The 27640-nt window shown below is 37.9% G+C and overlaps 1 protein-coding gene across 1 annotated transcript in view; it reads right to left on the reverse strand.

Annotated features, from left to right (window-relative positions):
- LOC135215961 (uncharacterized) overlaps positions 1–27640 on the reverse strand; it is a gene marked incomplete at its 3' end in the record, with an annotated part of 298909 nt that overhangs the window by 68702 nt on the left and 202567 nt on the right. Inside the window, exon 6 of the mRNA XM_064250917.1 lies at positions 7715–7787. Within this exon, the coding sequence (XP_064106987.1) occupies positions 7715–7787 (73 nt within the window). The remainder of the gene's footprint in view (positions 1–7714; positions 7788–27640) is intronic.

Genomic DNA, 27640 nt, shown 5'->3' on the forward strand with positions numbered 1-27640 from the left:
TGCCTGGGCAACTAAACTTCTATCTGAAAGCGTTGCGTCAGGAATAGAGGGTTTTAGTTCTTTTGCCAAACATACTATGCTGGCAAGAACCCATTGCCGAGTCTCCATTGAATCTGATGCGAGATTCCAATCCAACCAAAAAATTCACTTGTCTTCTTGGTCGTTTAGGGCTAAGAGAAACAAAGAATTCCTTCATAAACTTTCTCCAAGAAGTTTGATGAGGAGCAGTTCCATTTTGTCGGAACACGGAATCTGTGGCCACAAAAAGATCCCATTCGAAGTACATGATATCCTGCTCTTGTCGTATTGCGGTATCGTATAAGATCCCGAAGATCTTAATCTTCTGTTATCTCTAATTCCCCTTGTAGAGACAGAGTATAGCCTTTTACGCGGTTCTTTGATAGGAGATATATACAAAGGTGATTCTTCCCTCTGAAAGTGAAGAAAGAACCTCGCTATGTGGGGTTCACAGAGGTATCGGAAAAGGACAGTTTCCTCATTCCATCTAGCCACGATCTGCAGCAATTCTATGTCTTAGACATGACTATTGTCATTTACCTTGAAAAAAATTCCTCTCATTCATGTCCACTTCTGGTCAGTCTGCACGCAGACAGACTCAGAGTGGAGAGGTTTTTCAGGTCTAATTATAATAGATTCTGATAGAATATCCAGCTACTCTTGGAAAAGCCTTACGAAACATGCTGTGAGAAGAACGTGACTTCTGTGAATCCAACCTCTCTAAGGCCAAAATGAGGCATTCATCCTCTCTTCCTTTGACGCCCATTTATCTTAATATCTGTTAAGAATTTATAACTAGGGGAAAAAAGGGACTAAAGTTTATTCCCCTTTCTTTAAATTAAAGATGTCCGTATATTGTACCTCTCTTGGTTCGAGGAAAAGGAAGCAGTCTATAGGGAAGCCTGTTCGTTTCTACCTTGCGAAGAGATCTATGAAGAAGACTTCCGCAGGTTCTCAAAACCCTTTTCAATAAATGTTAGACATACGTTAACAGTTATTATCTTCGATCGAGAAGGTTCTCACGGACATGCAAAATCTTGCATCGAACCTCTTAAGGATCGTTACGTTCCGTGTCTGTTCCCAAATAGGTTCTCTTTTGTTAACACGAACAGGGGCGAAAAAAGCGAGATTCTCGATGCTCTTTGCGATATGAGAGAGTCGTTGGAAATTGGCCTAAGTGATTAAAATAAATCATTTCATCATTCCTTGTAAGCAACCCCTTTCCGATTAAATGGGTAACGAAATCAGGAACGAATCTTGCCGTTTACCGAGCCTCCCGAGAGGCTACTGGTTTGTTTGTTTGTTTGTATGGTGTTTTTACGTGACTTCCGAACCACGTTCGAGAGTGAACTTCTATCACCAGAAATCCACATCTCTCACTCCTCAATGGAATGGCCGAGAATCGAACCCGCGACCACCGAGGTGAGAAGCAAACACCAAACCAACCACTAATGGACTCTTAGGTTAATAAATCCGCTAAAACGAGAAAATATCTTGGATGGTGCTTCTGGCGCATTGCGCCAGGCTGGCGCTTCTGGCGCAATTTGCGCCAGGCTGGCGCTTCTTCTAGTTCTTTTAAGGTTATGTGCCAGAACATCTGTGCGTTTATGGTACCCGAAATCCTTCACGTGTTAATTCCGTCTTTGTAGGAAAAAACTTTTATATACGTAGTATAGTCCATTCAGGGAAACAACTTCTGCCACTAAGAGAATGTTTTCCCATCCCCGACTCACCCATATTCTCTTGAGCAATATCGATTTTTTTTTTCTAAAAAGGTTGTGTGCGTTTTCTCGAAAGGATGAGAGAATTATATTATATTCGTGCTCTGCCGTATTAGAATCCTTTATAATACTGTCACATTGTGGTAAACAGCATTAATCTAGGAAAACCTTTGTAAGGATACTAGGAATTCCGTAGTTAACCTCGGTATGTGCATAAGACTTGACCATACCGTAGTCTTAAAGTTGAATTCTCTTCTACTACATTCATCTCTCACTAAGCATGTACTCTAATAAGCCATGCTTTCGTAAGCATGAGAGCATCATATAATATAGAGTTTCCGCTGCGTTAGAATCCTTTAATAATGTTAACTACGGTAAACAGCATTGAAATGTTGTAATATCTTTCTTATTGAAAGCTTCTTAGCAAAAGGCAGACAATATTTATTTATGTTTGCTTAACTATCCCCTCAATCCGAGGCTAAACCGCGATGTAGGGGAGGGGGAGACACGGTTAAGTTATTCCATCCCGCAGGAGAGAGACATGTAACCAACCACTCATGACCGCACCTACATGTTACTGCGTTGGTCTCTAAGGCGCGATAGCAGTCTCCGTAGCCGTCTGGCCTTACTCTTACCAGAGTTGCCAGCTACTCCATTAAATAAAGGAATCTTATAAAATTATTATCGAACTTCAGGAAGTTCTTAATTAATGCATATTTAAGCGAAACAAGACTTCGATAAATCTAGAAGCTAAGTAGGTGTTGTCTTAACCAATCCCTTTAAGCGTAGTCCTTCCTAGGAAATTCCTGGAAGGATACTGGTAATTGAATTGCTCTGCAAAGAAGTAACTACGGTATGTGTGATTTGCCGTATCGTATTCTCATACAGCAGATACTCTACTACCTTATTTCCCTGCGAGGCAGATAGAGAAAGGAAAAATTTTTACTGTTTTCGTTCTTTTCGTTAATAGAACGATAGAAAGAGTATATATATCTTCTTAAGGAAGGAAGTTAATCCAGGAACTCTTTAAATCTTCGTGATTTCCTCATCAATCGCGGAAGAGACAGAATTCCTGGTTCATCTGTAGGGTTTACGGAAGGAAGTAGATATTTTCCTATCTGCCATCATACCCAAACGTCGATGAGATTCTTATAAGAAAAACTCCCAAAGCTCTTGCCTCTTCATAACGAGGGAAGAGCATGAATGAAGAGGAGAGTCCGCATTGAGAGGAACTGCCAAACACAGGAGTCTTCTGAATAATGAAAAAAATGGCTTCTCTTAGTATCAGAATCCTTCTGACAAACGCGACGGCCGCCTGTGCGACATCTTGCACCTTTGCCAGGGAAAAAAAGTTGGCTCAAGTTAAAAACTCAAAGAGGAGCCTCGCGACTGACCTCTCTCTCATAAGAAGATTTGGAATATTCTGGCGCCTGGTCCGCCTTGCCCCTAGCACCTGGATAGTTCTGCGAGCCTGGAACTGTTCCAGCACGTTAGAAAGGAGACTCCGCTCCTGGAACGTTCCGCTTGCGTGGAAGGTCCCGTGCGCCCTGATAGTTCCGAGCGCCTACTAGACCCCTTTTAGAAAGAGCCTCTTGCCCGGAAACGTTCAATGGAAGGATCGTTCTGATTGCCACTGTACTATAAGGCTCCTTGCTCTAGCCGTCTGTTTTTCTGGCGCAATTTGCGCCAGGCTGGCGCTTCGTCTCCTAACGAGATCTCTTCTTTTGAAGGCACCTTGCGCTAAGAAAAATGTTCTAGAACGCGGCTCGCGTTTGGTTGTAGGAACGCGGCTCGCGCTAGTCTGTTTTCTGGAGCGCGGCTCGCTGCTGGCTGTTGGAACGTGGCTCACGCTAACTTGCTGGAACGCGGCTTCCTAAGTTCCTGGCTGGCTCTTGCTCAGTGTTCTCTTAGTTTTCAGAGAACGCGCTAGATCATCAAAACATATACATTCTTCGTCTTTTCGTATGTAAGATGAAGAGACGCACTTTTTTAAGGATGCCTTTTCAATGGCTATCCTTGGCAGTCTGGGACACTCTACAGAACCTGCCGAGGGGACGCCTGACCGGTGGGGATTCTCTGAAACCTCCTTACGGCTTTCGACATTCCTTCTCCCCTGGGCTTGGGAGCTTGAAAGAGGTCTAGACCTGGGAGCGAGACAGAGCCGATCAGACGCACCCTCCACTGCAATGGGGAACACTAGTAATCACTTCTTACCTTTTAATAGCTTGCATTTTGAGCCACAATCCTTGTCTTCAAATTGCAATTATGAATTTGAAGTTTCTGCGAAGTAAGAAGGTGATGAGGATGCAACACTACTAGTACTGTTAATACTCTAATTGCTCGTTAGTACGAGTTTCCAAAAAACTTTTAAAAGAAACGTATCTAGTTACATGCTTTACTGACTCCCTAAAGTAGGGAGTCAGTATATTTCCTCAATCAATTCCAACACTTATTACACGTATTAATGAATAAATATTAATATTTCCCCTTCTTGCAAACTATGTGAGTGTCTACCGAAAATTTCGGTAGTTACACGTCATATATTCTTCTAAATTTTCGAAGCCAAATTCCATTAAAAGTTCATAAAAGCGTATGCCGAAACCAAAGACCCAGTACTTCCCTGCAAAAGACAGCCAGAAGATCGATGGCGATGAAAAACGAAAATCAAGTCAGGAGGTAGCAACAACATATGTTGACACTACCGCGACAGAGAAAATCTGGTTCTAGAACGGAATGGTTCTATTCCTGCCACCAGCGGCAGGGGGGTAGATCACCTGACCTACCTGCAGCGTGTGCCGCGAAATTCGAATTTCTGTCGGACGTCAGAGACATAAGCTAAGTATATATCTGCCGGGGAAGTTGCATGTACAAAATTAAGTAATATATATATATATATATATATATATATATATATAAAGTATAAGTCATACATATTTTAAACATTCTGGCCCACATACACATATATGGAAATTCCTAGGGGGGCCAATCCTACTTTGCGGATTTTCACCCATCGTGTGGGTTTCCGGTCCCCATTAACCGCAATAAAGGAGGGATCACTGTATACATTTTAAAAGATACGTAATTATAAGTGTAAATCTTTATTTCTAGTTAATGTTAATTTCAGTTGTAATTGTAATTTGATAACAACTGGTAATATATGTAAATGTAAATGACATAAAGCCTAATGTAATTACCCCAAGCCTGACTAACGGGAATTCGTCTGCTATACGGATGAAGACATCATATTACCAATATTATGTCACCTGAGGGAAATTCTTGGAAAGCAATGAAAAGTAAAAATTCCTTATGATTCCTGATTTATATGATACAAGACAACATAATTTAGCTAATTAAATGTCAACATAGTTAAAAGGACCGTCTTCCTGCAAGACGACAAACGTGGTATAAGAGGGGAAGAGCTGTTGCGTCAGCCATGGCTGGCCCATCAGGGAAAGAATGGGTTCAATACAGCAACCTAAACTTGTATTCGCCATCAGCTGATTTCAAAGCAAAAATGACCGCTATTCCAATGCTAAACTGACTGCTATGTTAATATTAATACTACGCTAAAATGATGATACATATAATAACATTATAATGCTGAAGTCGGACCAAATCTGATTCTCATTCTTGTTCAATTACATTTGTACTGAATTATCATACAACCTGATTCTCGTTTTGTGTTCAGTTTACACGTACTCAATTATCTGAAGTTAGAATGCATTGAACCTACAGTATTAGCCAATATTAATAATTACTATACTGATAATGTAGTGTATAGAGAATACTTTAGGTTAGGCTACTGTAAACGCATATCATCTATCATTGTGTACGCTAAGCTACCTGTTGTTAATGTTATTCAATTTCTCTTCATATTCAATTGCTATTATAAGTCAATATGCATTGAAATGACAGAAACAGCTGATATTAATAACTACTGACAGAAACAGCTGATATTAATAATTACTGACAGAAATAACTGATATTAATAATTACCATACCATATATGTATAGTCAAATTGAGAACCTGATCACCAGAATTACTACCATCACAAGATGAATGAAATTTATCCACTGAAAGAAAAGAACCTTCGAAGGTGAAGGAGCGCTATTCAACATTTCAGCAACCAACAAATCCAAACCACTTCCGAACAACAAACCACAGGCTTAGAAACCGTCTGTTGCCAAGAATTCGAAGCACGATATAATACTAAAATTTATTTGTTCTTAACTAAACCTACGACCTTTCTTCCCTAACTAGTACCTATGACATTATCCTTATTTGTCTATCCCTGAGCTAAAGCTAAAAACATCAGAACTTACACCTTGAGGGGAAAGGGGGGAATCTGCTGCTAGACTCTGCCTGTTCTGCGCCACAGGGGGACCCTGTGGATCCTTCCCCCAGGTTTGTGGTTCTCCATAACCACCGCTAGTTCTGGAACAGGCAGGGGAGGTGAAAAAGAGCGATTAGCATCACCTAAACTACTACCAGCGTCTGTATTTCAATTAGCTTGGTCATGAAATTAGCAAACAACCTGTTCCAATATCTGAACAGTTCCTACTCTACCTCTTCTTTACTTAACTCTTGCGATTTTGCCACTATCTTCTATTTGCTCTTACAGACTAGAGATTCTGACTCCTAAGGTAGTCCTCTAAGTGATCTAATGAACCAATCCCTACATTCTTCAGACGTCTGTCTGACTTTGTGTTGCACTTGCCTACAGCTAAAACAAAAAAAATGTCTGTCATTTGAGGGTACTCATCCTTTGCTGCACGTAGCACAGGAACAATGCATGCCGACATCTCAGCCAGTAGCTGTTGGAGGTGAGGTTGATGAAGCAGAGATTGAGGTAAGGATTTCTTGATGAGGCTCAACCATCTCCATCCCGACGATAACAGAGAAGTTCCAAAACAATATCAATCAGGGAAAATCGGAAGAGACATCATAAACGAAAGCCAAGGATATCAACCCATATCAAGGCCACAGTAAACACCGTGAAGGTCGGGCTAAAAGACCAAAAAGTTTGCTGGGGGCAGGAATACGTCCTGCTCTCCACACGAACAAAGAACAATTGAGGATACAGACCGCTGGTGGCCGATATTTGCAGCAACATTGCCAACAGTAACACAGGTAACTCATTTGACTAGATTTTTACCTGCAGCGTTGGTAATGCTGAGTTAAAATTACCCACTTAGTGGGTAAATCTGTGGGGACATAGTTTGGGCTGGTCAGTGACCAGGGCCAATTCAGGTGTTCAGGGAGTGTACTGCAATGTGAAGACATTCCCATATGAGTTCATACACTCCCACTGAAGAAAAGAATACAGGAAAATTACTATACCTTACAGAGGAAGTTATTATAAAAATAGTAAAACTATTATAAATTAAATTCCAATGACACAAGCATAATTTTTTCATGCCACCATGACTCAAGGGGTTAAGTCACCAGCTAACTAAAAGATTGAGAATATTTCATAAAATACTGAACATCAGCATACTCCCTCACGGAATGAATGAATTAGTAATGATTTTTGGGTCATAAACCCAGCACTGGGGCAATTTTAGCCACTCAGCCAAGGTAAAGATATCCAAAAAATATATCAAACAAAGTACAAGGACCTCAAGGTGAAACTAGGAGCAAACTACATTAGTTGCACTAACAAATAATTAGTTGGAGAGAGGTTGTACAGCATGGAAGAACAGAGAAGGGAAAGGCTAAAACTAAGGTACAGCTAGGAGCTGACAGGACACTGGCAATACCCATATTAACACCTACAGAACAATATGTTTGGGGCTCGGTTGGTACTAAAACCCCCATCCCCACAACAAGGAGCCAAGTTATTCAATTAGGAGAATGACATCAGCTCATCTTTGGATGACAGCATTCTGTCCGCATAAAGTGATATACAAGGCATAATAACCAAAGCTAAAATAAGGAGCTTGTTAATGACTCCAAAAACCCTAATACTACTTACTTCAAAGTTGGCTTCACTCTCTATGCTAGAATTCGATGCAGTGGACTGCTCAGCACTCCTCCTCTTAGCTTGCCTGTTAAAAGAAACAACAGCAGTCAACAAACTTGGTCAATGACTTCTCTTCTCAATATGTTACGCCTATACTCTGTTTTTTTCCATCTGTCCATCCACCTGTGGTGGTCGCACATGGTAACACTGCATCCCGGGCTTTAAATAGTTACGCTGTGTAAGTTTTAGGTAAATAAAAGGATATCTTGGTGTACATTTGCAACTGAAAAGTGTTTTAATAATTTACTGTATGCGAATTACAGTGGTCCCCCCCGTATTCACGTTCTCCGGATTCGCGGACTCACACATTCACTGATTTTTCTTTGGAACCTATCTAGAAATTATTCGCGGACGGACTCGCCCATTCGCGGAATTTTCCGACGAAAATAATCACTAATTAGTGTATTTTGATGTTTATTTTCATGACTAAATACATTTTTATGATACAAAAATGATTTACTAATTTTCAAATATTAATTTTGATTAATACTGTATTAGTAAGTTTAATAAGCTTAAATGATATCACATAATAAAAATAATAATTCTCTCTCTCTCTCTCTCTCTCTCTCTCCTCTCTCTCTCTCTCTCTCTCTCTCTCTCTCTCTCTCTCCTACAAAGATGTATGTTTTTTTGAATGATAAATAAATGATTTACTATTTTCAAACATTAATATTAATTTATACAGCAATAATATCAATTCATTAAAGGAAATACCATAGTGAATTAGTAAGATTTTAGCTTATAAATTTAATAAATTATGGAAGAATGAAGGAAATCCCAGTCTTCTTTCTCTAACTCCAGGTACTAAAACTGTCAGATATACGTATCAAGTTAAGTGACAGGAGGGGGGAAGGAGCTGTTTTGTTGCTGCCATCAAGTGCTCACGAAATTTCCCCCCCCCCCCCCCCTTTCCCCCCCCCCCCCCTCTCTCTCTCTCTCCTCTTTCTCTCTCTCTCTCTCTTTTTTGCCACACAAGATAATGTGTCATAGTGGTAACTCTCTCTCTCTCTCTCTCTCTCTCTCTCTCTCTCTCTCTCTCTCTCTCTCTCTCTCAGTAGTAGCCATCTTGCTTGGTGAGACGTTCCCGCGCGAAGTCAGATTAATCAACAGATATCACAAGTTTAACATATGTCTAGAATTTGAGAAATATCTAGAAGTGTTCATGAACTATCGGTGATAAGATTAGTGTGAAAATAGTAGGATAAAGCGTCTTCTAAGTTAGTTCATCAAGTGAAATACTGTAAATCAGAACAAGATGGCAGTAAGTTCCAACTGCTGGAAAAAATGGTTAAATTTAGCTTGCTTGGCAAATTCGCAATACGATGAGGTAGCAGGAAGGAAACTGGCATTTCTCATCTATGAGATCAGCAACAGTCCTAACCAAAAAGATACAAAAGCATTCATAGATATATTAGAAGGATATAATCCTTCAAACTGGACAAATCAACTGAAAACATCTTGAAAATAATTGAAAGTTCCAAATTAAATCCAAGTGGTCAAGAGACTCATAAAGAAAATATACATAAACCAACATATTCCGACAAAAAAAATGAATAAGGTGAGCCTTGTGAATATCCTAATTGATGCATTAGGAAAAAGAATGCCAAAAGCATGCAAACTGTGTAAGGTGTGGTATAGCATAGTTAATCCACAAAACCTAATCAGAAAATGTAATGCATGCAACATTCCGACCCATCCACAGTGTGCTGAGGTAATGCAAGATATGAGAAAAGATACAAGAATATTTTGCTCAACATGTCTATCATGGATAGACAATGTTATTAAATCAAGATTGAATGTACAAATAGTTGAAGATGAAGAAGAAGAGGAAGAGGAAGAAGAAGAAGAGGAAAATGGAAGAGAAGTAAACAAAACTGAAATGACAGAAAAAAATAAGGAAAACAAAGAACAAGATAAAAGTATGGATGCAGAGATACTCATTGATACTACATATGAGGCAATAAAGCAGCATACCTACGAAGAAATAAATTACGATATGACAACACAAAAGAAAATCCCGAAGAGGCTCTACCCAGATCTACACAATGACGGGAAAGAGGAAAAAATAGACAAAAAAGACAAAGTCTGCAACCTTTTGAAAAGAGGGAATTGCAGATTTGGAGAAAGATGTTACTACAAACATCCTAAGGTATGTCACAACTATGAAATATATGGAAAATGTGCATACCTAGATGGCTATGAGGATGATTGCAGAGATCTGCATCCAAAAATATGCAAAAACCTAAAAGAAGGAAAAGGATGTGGAAGTTCGAATAATCAAATAAATAACCAATCAAGTAATAAAATCCAAAATAAGAAAGAAACAAATAAAGCGAGGAATAAAGAATATCAGGTAAAAGAAAAAAGCAAGCCATCAACGAGATATGTAGAGGTGTCAGCAAAAAATTTCAAAGCATCAGCTCCAACATTCTACTCAAGATATAATAACTGTATTTATTATGCAAGAGGATATTGCAGATACAGAGAAAATTGCAGATTCAGACACAAAATGAATAATTATGATGAAGGAAGATCAAATATCATGAAAAAGTTGGATATTTTAATTTAAGTCAGAATTTCTGGAAATGAAAAAAAGAACAACATACCAGAACAGGAAAGAGACATGGGAAAATCCTTATTATTACCAATATTAAATGAAGGAGAAAACACGCAAACCATCATAGTGATGAATGCGCAGGGTTTAGTTACGAGTAACTCAAAAAGAAAAATAGAGTACTTAGAAGAACTAACCCAAATTGAAAAGAAAATAGATATAATGAATATAAGTGAAACCTGGTATTCCCAAGATACTGGGAATGATGATCAAATAAAAGGGTTCCAAACTTATAGATCAGATAGAAAAAATAGGAATCAAGGGGGAACCGCAATATATGGGAAAGACAAAAGACAAGGAAAAATATATGAGAAATATAGTAACTCAGAATGTGAACTAATAGCGGTAGAATTTGAATCTGAAAAATTAATGAACATAGTAATATATAGACCTCCTAATACTAAAGATTTTGACTTAATAATAGAAAAATTGGATGATATATGTAGAAATCATAAGGACTGGACTATTCTCCTATCTGGAGACTTCAACTTTCCTTTCGTAGACTGGAAAGAACGAATAAGAGATTGTGGTTGTACATATACATATAAAAAAGAGAGTAATAGTAGTGCAGAAGATAAGAGGCAATTTGAAAAGCTATTAGATAGCTACTAGAATACAAAACATTCAACAAATAAATCACCTGCCAACAAGAAAGGAAAAATACTTTAGGACCCTAGTAATTGTGAACGAGATGAATTATGTTAAAGAAATAATAGTTTATAATGCGAGTATTTCAGACCATAATGTTCATAGAATTAACAGTCCATTCCAAAGCAAGTGAAAACGAGATAAGCAAGAAATGAAAAAGTGGGAAGGATATGGAAAAATACAACTTCTACAGTAAAAATATAAAATGGTCAGAAATAAACGAAGAATTAAACAAAGATTGGGATAACACTTTCGTAAGTGATGAGATAAGGGTAAATACGGAGATATTATATAAAATATTAGAGAAAATAGTGGATAAATATATACCGAAGAAGAAAAGTAAACATCAGTCATGCATACCAAGAGACAGAAGGATCTTGTTCCAGAAAATCAGAAAGTGGAAAAAAGGCCTTGCAAAAGAAAAAAAATGCATGGAAAGTTATAGAACTAAAAAGTAAGATAGAAAAATGCAGAGCAAAGATTATACAATCAAAAGAAAATGAAAAACGGGACTTGGAAGAAAAAACCCAAAATAATAAAATATCAAGCAAAACCCCAAACTATAATACTCATACGCAAAAAAACAAAAAAGATGAATAAAAGAATAGAAATTGGCCCTCTAAGAATTGAAGGGAGATTAACGAATGAAAAAAAAGGAAAAAAAAGGAAATTTGCAACATATTGGCAGAACGATATAAGAGAGAATTCACCCCTAGAATAGATAATGAAGATAATGATATAGAAGTAAGGGACGAAAATAGTTAATATTTAGCTGACATAGATATAATGAAGCTGATATTGTGCAGGCTATTAATGAAATTAAAAATGGAGCTGCAGCAGGGCCTGACGGAGTTCTGCTATTTTGTTAAAGAAAGTAGTTCATTTCTATTGCAAAGCCACTTGCAATTATTAAGACAAAGTGTAGATACAGGCAAGATTTATGATGAGCACAAATTAGCATATATTACCCCTACTTTCAAAAAGTGGATCAAGACTAGAGGCAAGTAATTATAGGCCTGTGAGTCTAACATCACATATTATGAAAGTGTATGAAAGGGTAATGAAGAAAAATATTATGAAACAATTTAATAAAAAAATAATTTGTTTAATACAGGACAAACATGGTTTCGTACCCGGAAAAAGTACACAAACCCAATTGTTAGTCCACCGTGAGAACATATTCAAAAATATGAAAAGCGGAAATGAAACAGATGTGGTTTATCTAGACTTTTGCAAAAGGTTTTGACAAGGTAGACCCATAATATATTGGCGAAGATTAGGAAAACACCAATATCGTGGATAAAGTAGGAAGATGGTTAAAAGAATTTTTACACAACAGAAAACAGATAGTTATTGCAAACGATGAGAAATCGGATGAAGCCAAGGTAATATCCGGTGTACCACAAGGTACGGTGTTAGCTGCAATACTGTTTGTTATTATGATTGAAGACATAGACAGTAATGTTAAGGATTCGGTAGTGAGTAGTTTCGCCGATGACACAAGAATAAGTAGAGAAATTACTTGTGATGAAGATAGGAACGCTCTACAAAGAGACCTTAACAAAGTATATGATTGGGCAGAGGTAAATAGGATGGTATTTAACTCTGATAAATTTGAATCAATAAATATGGAGACAGAGAAGGAAGCTATATGCATATAGGGGACCTAATAATGAGACAATCACAAATAAGGAAGCAGTTAAAGACCTTGGTGTGATGATGAATAGGAACATGTTCTGCAATGATCAAATAGCAATTCTGTTGGCAAAATGTAAAGCAAAAATGGGAATGTTGTTACAACACTTCAAACAAGGAAAAAGCTGGAACACATGATTATGCTTTATAAAACATATGTTCGTAGTCCACTTGAATATTGCAATATGATATGGTACCTACACTATCAAAAGGATATTGCACAAATAGAGTGTGTGCAAAGGTCCTTTACAGCTAGAATAGAAGAAGTTAAGGACCTTGATTACTGGGAAAGACTACAATCCTTAAAATTATATAGTCTAGAAAGGAGAAGAGAACGCTACATGATAATTATGGCATGGAAACAGATAGAAGGAATAGCAGAAAAAACCATATGGACAAAATAAAAATCAGAAAGAGCAAGCAGAGGTAGATTTAGTGGCCCAAAAACTATACCAGGAAAAATAAGGAAAGCACACAGGACATAATCCACTACGCACCAGCATCGATAATGCAGCATCTATTCAATGCGTTGCCAGCTCATCTGAGGAATATATCAGGAGTGAGCGTAGATGTGTTTAAGAATAAGCTCGACAAATATCTAAACTGCATCCCAGACCATCCAAGATTGGAAGATGCAAACTATACCGGAAGATGTACTAGCAACTCTCTGGTAGACATTAGAGGTGCCTCACACTGAGGGACTTGGGGCAACCCGAACAACATGTAAGGTCTGTAAGGTAAGGTCTGTAAGGTAAGGTCTCTCTCTCTCTCTCTCTCTCTCTCTCTCTCTCTCTCTCTCTCTCTCTCTCTCTCCAAGATGAAAGAATTTTTATGGTACTAGTATGTAAAATGTTTATTGATAATTTCAGTTATTTAATAATAATAATAATAATAATAATAATAATAATAATAATAATAATAATAATAATAATAATAATAAGGCCCTACACCCACGAATAGCAGAACAACTCCAGCATTGTATCTCAAATCACCATGCACCCAAATGGATGACCACAGGAAGAACATCCTTAGTACAAAAAGAAAAGAGTAAGGAAATATAGCCAGTAACTACAGGCCTATAACCTGCCTACCAATAAGTGGAAGTTACTAACAGTATCATCGTGAAAGGCTATACAACTACCTAGAGGGAGACAACACCATCCCCCACCACAGAAAGGCTGCAGAAGGAAGGTGTAGGGGCACAAAAGACCAGCTCCTGATAGACAAAATGGTAATGAAGAACAGTAGGAGAAGGAAAACCAACCTAAGCATGGCATGGATAGACTATAAGAAAGCCTTCGACATGATACCACACATGGCTAATAGAATGCCTGAAATATATGGGGCAGAGGAAAACACCATCAGCTTCCTCAAAAATACAATGCGCAACTGGAATACAATACTTACAAGCTCTGGGATAAGACTAGCAGAGGCTAATATCAGGAGAGGGATCTTCCAGGGCGACTCACTGTCCCCAATACTCTTCGTAGTAGCCATGATTCCCATGACAATAGTACTACAGAGGATGGATGCCGGATACCAACTCAAGAAAAGAGGCAACAGAATCAACCATCTGATGTTCATGGACGACATCAAGCTGTATGGTAAGAGCATCAAGGAAATAGATATCCTAATCCAGACTGTAAGGATTGTATCTGGGGACATCAGGATGGAGTTTGGAATTGAAAAATGCGCCTTAGTCAACATACAAAAAGGCAAAAGTAACGAGAACTGAAGGGATAAAGCTACCAGATGGGAGCAACATCAAACACATAGATGAGACAGGATACAAATACCTGGGAATAATGGAAGGAGGGGATATAAAACACCAAGAGATGAAGGACACGATCAGGAAAGAATATATGCAGAGACTCAAGGCGTATCTCAAGTCAAAACTCAACGCCGGAAATATGATTAAAAGCCATAAACACATGGGCAGTGCCACTAATCAGATACAGCGCAGGAATAGTGGAATGGACAAAGGCAGAACTCCGCAGCATAGATCAGAAAACCAGGAAACATATGACAATACACAAAGCACTACACCCAAGAGCAAATACGGACAGACTATACATAACATGAAAGAAAGGAGGGAGAGGACTACTAAGTATAGAGGACTGCGTCAACATCGAGAACAGAGCACTGGGGCAATATCTGAAAACCAGTGAGGACGAGTGGCTAAAGAGTGCATGAGAAGAAGGACTAATAAAAGTAGACGAAGACCCAGAAATATACAGAGACAGGAGAATGACAGACAGAACAGAGGACTGGCACAACAAACCAATGCACAGACAATACATGAGACAGACTAAAGAACTAGCCAGCGATGACACATGGCAATGGCTACAGAGGGGAGAGCTCAAGAAGGAAACTGTAGGAATGATAACAGCGGCACAAGATCAGGCCCTAAGAACCAGATATGTTCAAAGAACGATAGACGGAAATAACATCTCTCCCATATGTAGGAAGTGCAATACGAAAAATGAAACCATAAACCACATAGCAAGCGAATGCCCGGCACTTGCACAGAACCAGTACAAAAAGAGGCATGATTCAGTGGCAAAAGCCCTCCACTGGAGCCTGTGCAAGAAACATCAGCTACCTTGCAGTAATAAGTGGTACGAGCACCAACCTGAGGGAGTGATAGAAAACGATCACGCAAAGATCCTCTGGGACTATGGTATCAGAACAGATAGGGTGATACGTGCAAACAGACCAGACGTGACGTTGATTGACAAAGTCAAGAAGAAAGTATCACTCATTGATGTCGCAATACTATGGGACACCAGAGTTGAAGAGAAAGAGAGGGAAAAAATGGATAAGTATCAAGATCTGAAAATAGAAATAAGAAGGATATGGGATATGCCAGTGGAAATCGTACCCATAATCATAGGAGCACTAGGCACGATCCCAAGATCCCTGAAAAGGAATCTAGAAAAACTAGAGGCTGAAGTAGCTCCAGGACTCATGCAGAAGAGTGTGATCCTAGAAATGGCACACATAGTAAGAAAAGTGATGGACTTCTAAGGAGGCAGGATGCAACCCGGAACCCCACACTATAAATACCACACAGTCGAATTGGAGGACTGTGATAGAGCAAAAAAATGAAAAAAATTAAAAATTAAAATAATAATAATAATGATAATAATAAAACTGTAATTACAAAATTCATAATGGTAGTATTTTAAAGAGATGAAAATGACCTTTCAATTTCACTTGTAAGGATAACTCCTCTTTCTTACTGAGATGAGAGAATTTTTTATGGTAGATGCACGTGTTTATTTTATTCTCAAACAATAATAATAATAATAATAGAAGTAGTAATAATACGATAACTAATTTCAAATGAAAATTCTTCCCTTCGTCTTTTCCTGTATCAATTTCCCTACCTCAACTCCAGTGACGCTCGGAGCTGGGAAAGTAACAATGCCATACAATGGTCAACGAATTTTATATTTTATGTAATCTCTCTCTCTCTCTCTCTCTCTCTCTCTCTCTCCTCATCGGCCCGGGTCTCTCTCTCTCTCTCTCTCTCTCTCGTTCCACAAGATACTTGTCATAGTGGTAACTCTGTCTCTCTGAGCTGCAAGAGTTATAAGTACGTATCCTTTAAGGCTACTAATGTTTAGGATTACTTTGAAATTATATTAATACAATCTCTCAGATTAATACAGTAATATGATAATAATTTAAGGTAAATTTGATGCAGGATGTTACATAAGGTATACATTTGTTGCTTCTATTTCTTCCTTCTTTTATCTCTCTCGCTCTCAGCAAAAGAATTGATAGACAGAGAAACATAATTGCACAGTCCTCTCTTTCTCTCTTCTCTGGAGAAATATATGTATTTATGGGAGGGGAAAAAAGTTGCCTACAGACGTTCATTTCAATCTATTGAAATCGTAAGGAGTTATTCACTCTCTCTCTCTCTCTCTCTCTCTCTCTCTGCTATTGGCTGTTTATATATTTCTAATGGTAAAATGTTTAAGATGACTTTAAAATTATATTAATAATACTAATCCAATGGTATATTTGATGTAGGATAATACTTTAAGTAGACATTTGGTATTTGTAATTTCACATACAATTGTTTCCCTTGTAAAAAGAAAATGGATGTCTCAAATAGTAACAGTATGAAAGAAAACGTGCATACTGAATACTTATGGGGGGACTGAATTATTTTCACATACGTAACTAAGTCATGCAGTACGTACATAGTATGTATTTATGTATAACCATAAAATGTAAGATTTACTTTAAAACAGTATTAATAATATTTCAAAGATTAATATGAACCATAATAGGATATTTTATGTATATTTGATGAATTATGGTCTTTTTAGGGATACTTTGGTGTTTGCATGTTTAGGATAGGAGTTTATGAGCATTTTTAGAGGGGGTTCCAAACATTCGCGGATTCTAACTATTCGCGGGGGGGTCTGGTACTCATCCCCCGCGAATACAGGGGGACCACTGTACACTGTCAATATTCGAAATAGGATATTATTTAAAACCCGGGACGCAAGTGTTACCATGCGCAAACACCACAGGCGGATGGACAGATGGAAAAAAACAGAGTACCTATACCTGTACTCTCAAGAGTTGCATCATCATCATTATAGAAATTTTTATAGTAAAATTAATTCTTTAAATACATACAGTAGAGCCCCGCCTCACGACCGTATTAGAACTCAACATAATCAGATTTCGCCACTAAATTTCCAATACACTTTGTATCGGTGTTCATACAAAAAAGGGATTTTGACGAAGGAAAAATCTATTTCTGGGGAGAGACCTGTGTCGCCCAGTGAAAAGGATCCTGCTATCCACTTTTCTAGTATAAATAGTTTCTAAATATATCAGAGAATAAAGCTGGCATTGGTATGCAGAGGTTACTACCCTCGCGCGAGCACCCAGGTCGACCCAGAAAACCAGATTCCGACCCCCAGATCATATGATGTTGTAAACAAAACTGTTTCCACCAGCCGCCGCTAGTTGACGTCATCCAGTATTACCAAATGTAGCATAATTTCATGTTTTATTACCATAATTTGACCCAAGAATTGGAGCTTAGCATAAATTCTATCATACTTAGGGTTCCAGTACAATTTTAGAATGTATTTTCACAAAATAAAGTGCAGAAAATTCCTCAATTTCATACACATCCATAGTTAATATATGTATCTTCATTGTGAAATTGCCTCAAAAGCAGCACTAACAAATGAGTTGATTGCTAAGTTTGAACCCAACTAAGGAATGTTAAATTCTGTGAATATAAATAACCACAGTGGCATGACAAACGATCAGTAAAGTGTAAATAATGTTTTTTCTTCATGAGTAAAGTTGATTTTTTTACTTTTTTAAGTTATCCAATTTTAATTGTCTAAAGTGATTTTCAAAGAATTTTCAAGTATTTATTAATTGTGTATGAGATCTGTTAAAGAAAAATGGTGGTTCAGTGGCATGATAATGATCAGTAATACATAATTATGTATGTTTTTCTTCTTGAGTAGAGACTGGTTTGTTTGTTTTCCTTTTTTAGTTGATATCAAAATTTTATATTTGAAGTAATTTTCACACATTTTTTCAAGCATTGATTAATTGTGTATGTGACCTGTTAACCCTTAAACGCCGAATGGACGTATTAAACGCTGAGTCAAAATCTCCCCCAATTGCCGAATGGACGTACCATACGTCGACTCAAAAAAGTTTTTTTAAAAATTCGCTGAAAAATACTTATAGGCCTACCAGCCGAAAACTTTTGAATCACGCGCCTTGGGGGATGCTGGGAGTTCACGGATCAAGGTGTTGTTTTGTTTACAATCGTTACGCAGGCGCGCAAGCGCGAATTTCTTTCTTATCGCACTAAAAAATATCAGTGACACATCTCAAAAATTATTTCGTCACTTTGACATAATTTTTGCACCGTTTTAAATTATCCGTAACATGAAGTATTATATATGAAAATGTGTGCAATTTCATTTAGAATACAACAATAAATACTCATGATTGTAGCTTTTATCAGTTTTGAAATATTTCCATATAAATAACGATAAGTGCCCAAATTTCAACCTTCGGTCAACTTTGACTCTACCAAAATGGTCGAAAAACGCAATTGTAAGCTAAAACGCTTATATTGTAGTAATATTCAACTATTTACCTTAATTTTGCAACAAATTGGAAGTCTCTAGCACAATAATTCGATTTATGGTGAATTTATGAAAAAACTTTTTCCTTACGTCAGCGCGGTAACTCTTCCGAAAAAAATCATACATGCGATTGTGGTAATGTTTGCACCATTTTAAAATTAGCCGTTACATAAAATTTTATATATGGAAATGTGCACAATTTCATGCACAATACAACTAAAAACAACCCATGGTTGTAGCTTTTATCAGTTTTGAAATATTTTCATATAAAAAATGATAAGTGACAAATTTTCAACCTTCGGTCAACTTTGACGCTACCAAAATGGTCGAAAAACGCAATTGTAAGCTAAAACTCTTATATTTTAGTAATATTCAAGCATTTACCTTCATTTTGTAACAAATTGGAAGTCTCTAGCACAATAATTCGATTTATGGTGAATTTATGAAAAAAATAACATTTTCCTTACGTCCGCGCGGTAACTCCTCCGAAAAAATCATACGTGCGATTGTGGTAATGTTTGCACCATTTTAAATTAGCCGTTACATAAAGTTTTATATATGAAAATGTGCGCAATTTCATGTAGAATACAATAATAAACAATTGAAGGTTGTAGCTTTTCTCATTTTCGAAATATTTGCATATAAATCACGATAAGTAGAAAAAAAACCACGTTCGGTCAACTTTGACTCTACCGAAATGGTCAAAAAATGCAATTGTAAGCTAAAACTCTTATATTTTAGTAATATTCAATCATTTACCTTCATTATGCAACAAATTGGAAGTCTCTAGCACAATATTTCAATTTATGGTGAATTTATGAAAAAAACTTTCCTTCCCTTCGCGCGAGGATTCTCCGCCATAAATCTCCGAATTGTGTACATCGCATTCTCGGAAAATTTGCTCCGTTTCATATTAGGCATTTCATAGAGTTTTATTTATGAAAATGTGCGCAATTTCATGTAGAAATAAAGGAAAAATATTTGAAGGTTGTAGCTTTTCTAATTTCCGAAATAATTGCATATAAAAAAAAAAAAATTAAATTTCGACATTTGGTCATTTTTAACTCGTCGGAAATGGTCAAAAACTGCAATTGTAAGCTAAAACTCTTACAGTATTGTAATATTCAATCATTTGTATTCATTTTGAAACAAATTGGAAGTCTCTAGAACAATATTTAGATTTACGGTGAATTTTTGAAAAAAACTTTTTTACGTCCGCGCGTTACGAATTCGTACATCATTTTGTGATAATATTTTTCCGGTGTTGCTTTTATTGTTTTACAATGTATTATATATCAAAATGATTGCAATTTAGTGTACAATATAACAAAAAAAAAGAAACTCGTTAGCTTTTACCGTTTTTTGCAAAGCGTGATTTTAATACAATTATGTATGAATTTTTTTTTTGCTACCATATATCGCATTATTTACATATGATAATGATATTATTTTTCATTTCTGATGATTGCATACTAAACTTCAGGCAATGACAAAAAAAGGAGCCAAAAATGAACTCTTAATCTTCAAAACTAAGCGTGCTGTGATTTTTTGAAAAAATTATTTTTTCCACTTCCGCGCTCATTCAAAACCGGCTCCAGCATTCAGGGGAATTTTTTATTTTTACCGCTTCGGCGTTTAAGGGTTAAAGGAAATAGTGTCTCAGTGGCATGATAATGCTGCAGTAATAATTAAAATAGTTTTTTTCTTCATGAGTAGAGACTTATTTCTTTTCTTTTTTTAGTTTTAATTTATTAGTAGAGATATCAAAATGTTGAATAACTTCCAAAGTGATTTTCACACATTTTTCAAATCGTATACTAGTAATTGCATATGTGATCTGTTAAAGAAAAATGGTGCTTTATTTCGAGTTTGCTAACATGTAAAGATCATCAAATAAATAGTTATACTACTGCAATTCGTCATTTGTAACATTTCACCTAATACACAAATGTTTTAAATTTCCATTACATCGTTGTTTTAGTTCAAATGTATAAGAAAAATGAGATAATGATAGATTAATAGCATAATTCTGGCATAAAACTGCACCACATTTGGCATATATTCTTGCTATTTAGCGTACATCTGACTTGGACCGACTAGCATAATTTAGCAAAACTTGTTGGTAACACTGGTAACACCACTCTCAGCATAGTTTAAAGTCTGCAGCTACTGTTAACAAACAGTCAAACACGTGTATCGCACACCTTGTGCGCATTTCGTTTGCTTTTTCGGTGGTATTTACTGTATACAGGCAGTCCCCGGGTTACGACGGGGGTTCCGTTCTTGAGACGCGTCGTAACCCGAAAATTGTTGTAAGCCGGAACGTTTGGAAATATGTCTTAAACTAATAAAAAGTTTATAAAAACCCCTTACTTGTAAGCACCTTTGGTTACACTACATGTTGTTTCCTGTAGTTTTATGTACAACCTGGAGTTATTTTCATAAAAAAATGCTGGTTCTTGAAGGTTAAAAAACTATTGTAATCCTCTGGTGACACTACATTCTGAAGTTTTATGGTACAACCTGGAGTGATTTTGCCAAATCTTGAGGGCTACAAGAACAGTTGATTACTATTTACGTATCATATAGACTAATTAAAGTAAACGTATCTTTAAATAGGCATGAGTCAGAGGCCGTTTAATGAAACGAACACTTCTCTGTCCTATCTGTTCAGAAAATAAACGTTTACGTCAATCCCCGAGACCATTGTTGCCAGACTCCTCTCTCTCTCTCTCCTCTCCCCTCTCCTCTCTCTCTCTCTCTCTCTCTCTCTCTCTCTCTGATCAAATTACACTGGAACCTTGACATACGATTGCCCTAATATACGAATGTTTTGAGATACAACAGAAAATTTGCAAAAATATATTCTTTGATATACAACGAAATATTTGAGATACGATTTTGCGATGAGTGATAGTTGTATAGGCGACCGATAAATGGCGTTCAGTCTGTTTGTTTGTTGGTGCTGCATCGTTAACACGTCATTGTTTAGTTCGTTGTATTTGTACCTATTTTTTGTGTTATTTTGTCTATTTTATTATTAACCATGGTCCCAAAGCTAAGACAAAGCAGTGATAAGAAAAAACCCAAGAAAAATGATTTTCGATGGAAGCAAAACATAAAATTATAGCAAAGCATGAACGTGGCGTTCGTATCGTCGATTTGGCAAACGAGTATGGTCGAAATCCTTCTACAATATCCATGATCATCAAGCAGAAGGAAGCTATAAAAACCTTTCAAGGGCATCACATTATTTCTAAACTATGAACTGATTAAAAAAAAAAAAAAAATTAGTTTAGCAATGTTATTTCATTTGTGTTTATTACGTAGTTATTAGTGTACATACGTAAATAAAAAGAGAACAAACGTTCCCTGCCACCCCTTACCCTACCTCCTCCACCCCCTGCTGGCCTCACATCATCTTTCGTTGTGGTAAGTAAAATTCCTTTTTTTTTATTTGATTTTATTAACATTTATTATAATTTATCACATTGCTATGTTATTTTATCATTATGTGTGTTATGACTAATTTATTTGTGTATAAATGTTGTATATTATATGTAATTTAGCTGTGTTTAGGTGTGGTTTCATAGCGCTTAGAACGGATTAATACTATTACAATTATTTTAAATGGGAAAAAATGCTTTGAGATAAAACTGTTTTGATATACGACGATGGTAAACGGAACAAATTAAATTCGTATGTCAAGGTTCCAGTGTACTGGATATGTCTCTCTTTGGATACTTCGATTTTGCCAAATCTTGAGGGCTACAAGAACAGTTGATTACTATTTACATATCATATAGATTAATTAAAGTAAACGTATCTTTAAATAGGCTTATATTATTAGTATCAAAAAACATTTACTGGCATGAGTCAGAGGCCGTTTAAACAAACACTTCTCTGTCCTTAACTCGGAGCGTCGGAAGACGCCCCTCTCTCTCTCTCTCTCTCTCTCTCTCTCTCTCTCTCTCTCTCTCTCTCTCTCTCTCTCTCTTCTCCTCTCTGCATCAAATTACTGGATAATGTCTCTCTTTGGATACTTGGAATTTGCGTTGTAATCTAACCAGAAACTTCGTTTTGTTATTATTACTGGAAACAAGCAATGATATTTTCATTTTTTGCACTTTTGGACTGTTATATGTAAACTTTGCACAGCGCAAGCTAGTATGTATTCATTCGCTCGGAAACTAGTTCCGCATATGAGGCGTCGCTAAAAAACATTGAAAAATACAACATAAAAAGTGTCGAAAATCATCATAACCTCAAAATTTTTTTTCGTAATCTAACCAGAAACTTATTTTTATTAATATACTATGCTAACCTATAAAGGATTTTTATCATAGTATGCGTTTTTTAAAAGCGTTAACTCGGAGTGTCGGAAGCATCAGCGTTGTAACGTCGGAACAAATGTCGTAAGCCAGGGCGGATTTTTCAGTGAATATTTAAGAAAAAGCGTCGTAACCTCAGAACGTCGTAAGCCGGAGCCGTCATAACCCGGGGACCTACTGTACGCAGTTACCTTTTTATTCATGATGGGTTTCAAGACAGCCACTTCACACAAGGCGAAGAGGAAAAGTGTTTGCATGGCATCTCACGTTTTCCTTCTTCAAAATGTTTCCTCCCTTCCCAACTCCAAAATAAACCTTAAGTTTTGTCTATCCTCTCCTCTATAAGACAATGCTCACACATGAGGTGTGCATTTCAATAGCAAATGCAATACGTATTTAAGTGTTAGGTTTGGAGTGAAGGCAATGTTACATACGTAGGTTACATGTGCGGTTTGATAGCGAATGCAATCTTTGAGCTTTGTTAAGTTTGCCGGTAAATAAGATGTTAGCCATAGCTTAAATTAGAGAAGCCACTATGGTATATATATGCGTTGTAATTAAGACAATTCTATTATGCCTACTGTAATACGTCAATGTTTACGTGTGAGATTTGGTAGCGAAAACACTGTTACGTGCGTAACATGCAGTTCAGTAGCAACACAATCTAAGCTTTTTAAGCTTGCCGGTAAAGAAGAGGTTAGCCTTAGCTTAACTCAGAAGCCGCTATGGTATACAGTAATTATAGAAATCAAGTAGATTCTTTTATGTCTACTGTAAAAATACGTTAATGTTTACGTGCGAGATTTGGTAGTGAAACCACTGTTACATACGTAACGTGTGCGGTTCGGTAGCAACGCAATCTTTAAGCTTTATTAAGCTTGCTGGTAGAGAAGAGGTTAGCCTTAGCTGAAATCAGAGAAGCCGTTATGGTATACGTAGTAGTTATAGAAATTAAGAGATTCTTTTATGTCTACTGTAAAAATAATTCAGTTTACGTGCGAGATTTGGTAGTGAAACCACTGTTACATACGTAACGTGTGCAGTTTGGTAGCAACGCAATCTTTAAGCTTTATTTAGCTTGCTGGTAAAGAAGAGGTTAGCCTTAGTTTAAAATTCAGAGAAGCCGCTATGGTATACGTAGTAGTTACAGAAATTATGACTCTTCTTTTATGTCTACTGTAAAAATATGTCAATGTTTACGTGAGATTTGGTAGTGAAACCATGTAACATGCTGGTGAAGAAGAGGTTAGCCTTAGTTTAAATCGAAGCTGCTATGGTATACGTGGTAGTTACAGAAATTATGACTATTCTTTTATGTCTACAGTGGTCCCCCAGTATTCGCGGGGGATGCGTACCAGACCCCCCCGTGAATAGTTAAAACCCGCGAATGTTTGGAACCTCTGTGAAAATGCTAAAAATAGCCTATTTTGTTAGATAAAACTCAAGAAAAACCCACTAAAAATTTTCATACTTGATTTTTATAATAGTTTTATCACAAAAAGTGCATTTTATTTTATGATGAAATTCATCAAAAAAACCAGAATTTGTGGATATTTATCATACAAAAATACCGCGAATGCGCGAATTTTCCGCGAATAATGCAGGGAAACGTTCCCCAGAGAAATCCGCGAATGTGTGAGTCCGCGAATCTGGAGAACGCGAATACAGGGGGTCCACTGTACTATGAAAATACGTCAGTGTTTACGTACGAGATTTGGTAATGACACCAGTTTACATATGTAACGTGTGCGCGGTAATGAATGCAATCTGCATGCTTAGTTTTTAAGTGTCCTCATAAAAGGTTAGCCTGATATTAAACTCAAAAGATGCTGGTACATAACATAATGGTATAGTAATTATAGAAATTAAGAAGATTCTTTAATTATAAGTGTATATATTTACCATGTACCATAATTATTTTTCTTAGTCCAATAACCTTGAAACCAGCTCTGATATTAGACAAAAATTTGCCGTGTAGAAGATGCTCCTTTTTAATAAGGATATTTTATGGAAACAAAACCTTTAGTAAAACCGTTATATATGACAATTTGTCCAAAATTGCATTTTTCCTAACTATACAAACCTGAGGTCCTTTTACAATGGGAAGGTACTAGCGGCAGCTGGATAGGTCGTAAGCTTTCGAACAAGGGGTTTGGTAGTTAACTGCTTGTCCGACAGGCGCGCGCTCGCGACTGGGAGGTAAACAAATCACTTTGCTTTTGGCCCAAGCAAAAACTGCAGAGTGAGGGGTGGCATGAGGTGGACTATGTGTAAAAGGACCTCAGTTTGTATAGTTAGGAAAAAATGCAATTTTGGACAAATTGTCATTTGTTCCGACACGGCATACAAACCTTCGGTCCTTTTACAATAGGACGACTCACTTCTTGGTGGGAGGAATCTGAGTCTTTTGTGAACAGACTGGTGTTCGCCCCAACCTTGAATGCCTCCCTGGTCGTAAGAGCGAGGGAGGGATCCAAGCCTCTGTCCGATTGATCGGGGTGTGCACCGCAGGATCAATGGTCAGACCTCTGGACCAAGTACTAAGAGAGAGGCAAGCGTATCTCTTCGTACCAGCAAACAAGAACAAGTTCCTATTTGCAAGAGGCAACATAAAGTTATGGTTTGTCTCTTGGCATCCACTTCCCCCCCCTTGTAGGAGGAAGTGGGTGGATATTCGCTCCCATCCCTAGTGGGAAAGGGATAGGATGGGGCTCTGTCGAGTAGCTCACCGGCATCTCGTCCTTATCCAGCAAGGTGATGACCGTATCCCTCTACCCACAGGTAGAGGGGGAGAAAAAGATAGGAAGAGAAGCCAGTCACTCTCTCATTCACTTATCTATTCTTACAGTCACACCAGGACTCGATGCTGTTCAGCCTGCTAGGGTCTGGGTTAGCTACACAACGTGTTAGCCAGCCACCACGGGTCCCAAGGAAAAAAACGATCCAAGGACCTGTGGGCAATATCCAAAGGTAGAAGGAGGTGCCAGTGGTCTGGTTGTGCCAGACCCCTGCCTTCAGTACCTGCGCCACGGAGAAGTTCTTGTGTAACTCGAGGGAGTGTACTTCTAGGTCATCTTGGTGCTGACGAAAAGTCTTCAACACTCAGCCTGGATGTCGAGTTTCTTCAGAAAGCGCGGTCGCGCTTTCACAGGACAAAGCAGCATCTCCTTCGCATCGAAGGCGGTGAAGTCCATTAGGGAGGGGATTGTGAAGGACTAACCGATCGTCAGGAACCGAAGGGTTCTGAGTCTTCGCTACGAAGTCGGTACGAAATCGAGCGTCACGAATCCCCATCCCCTGGATGCTTGACTTCGCAGGAAAAGTCATGCAATTACCTCAGAGGAAAAGAAGGAATGGTCGTATGACCTATCCCTCTTCTTTCGACTTCGGTGATGTCCTCCGTACCCATACTGGTCTATCCGTCTGCAGCGAAGTGTCTAAACATTCTCCTATCCCCATGCAGTGAAGTTCTTCTCGGTAGTGGATAGGACACCGACACTCAATGGTGGGTGTCGATGGTATGGGTACTGTGACAAGCCGTTAGGACGAAGAAAAGACTGTTATGGAACAACCGAACTAAGTCCACAGCGAAGTTCGTAACTGACTTGGGCGCACTGACAGCTGCCGAGTGCCGACTGACTGCGTTCGGTAGGAGGCAAGTTGTCCAAGCACCCGAGCAAGTCACGTGACCTTCGCCTTAACAGGGTTATGCCAAGAGACTAAACAAATAATTTGTTCGTCACCGATGCCAGAAGGCGAGGTGATGATTCTCTTAGGGCATGTGCCCAACAGTGAAAGTCAATTGCCTTCTAGAGACGAGGTCCCTGATGGCAAGATCTCATAGTATAGTTGATTCTCAGCTAAGGAGAAACAACACTATGTGTCGTTGAAGACGAAGGTGTACAGAAAAAGCAACCTACGTCTTCACAGCTGAACCGAGAGAAGGATTCTCAAGATTCTGAACCTGTGCTACAAAGACTGAGAACGCTAACCGCTATTCATTGCTGTCCGGTGAGGATCGTAGTTGCAATAAAAGCGGAGCGCTTTTCAGTAATGAAGAGACACACATACTGCCTGAAGAACTGCTTCTCATGGCTGAACATTTGGAAGTAGAGCTGTCAGGTCGGGAGAGTAGGCGATGTCTTCTGACACATCTGTTAATTCGGGGCGAGCAATGAATAATTGCACACCTACGAATACGAGATATTTTGAAGACAAACTCAGATGTCTGCAAAAATCATTCGCATTATCGCGGTGCGATGCAGCGGGAGACTAGTACAGACTTCTGTTACCGTGCAGTAAACAGACAGATGAAAGAGTCCAAGAGATATCTTTGTTGAAAATTCTCGCAATGTCGAAGGCGATGAAATCGAGCGTCACAGCAGTAGATGGTCCTTCATTATTGCGAGAATCCCCGTTAATCAGAGACCTAAGTCCATGA

Source organism: Macrobrachium nipponense, chromosome 5, assembly GCF_015104395.2.
Source record: "Macrobrachium nipponense isolate FS-2020 chromosome 5, ASM1510439v2, whole genome shotgun sequence".
Taxonomy (NCBI): Eukaryota; Metazoa; Arthropoda; class Malacostraca; order Decapoda; family Palaemonidae; genus Macrobrachium; species Macrobrachium nipponense.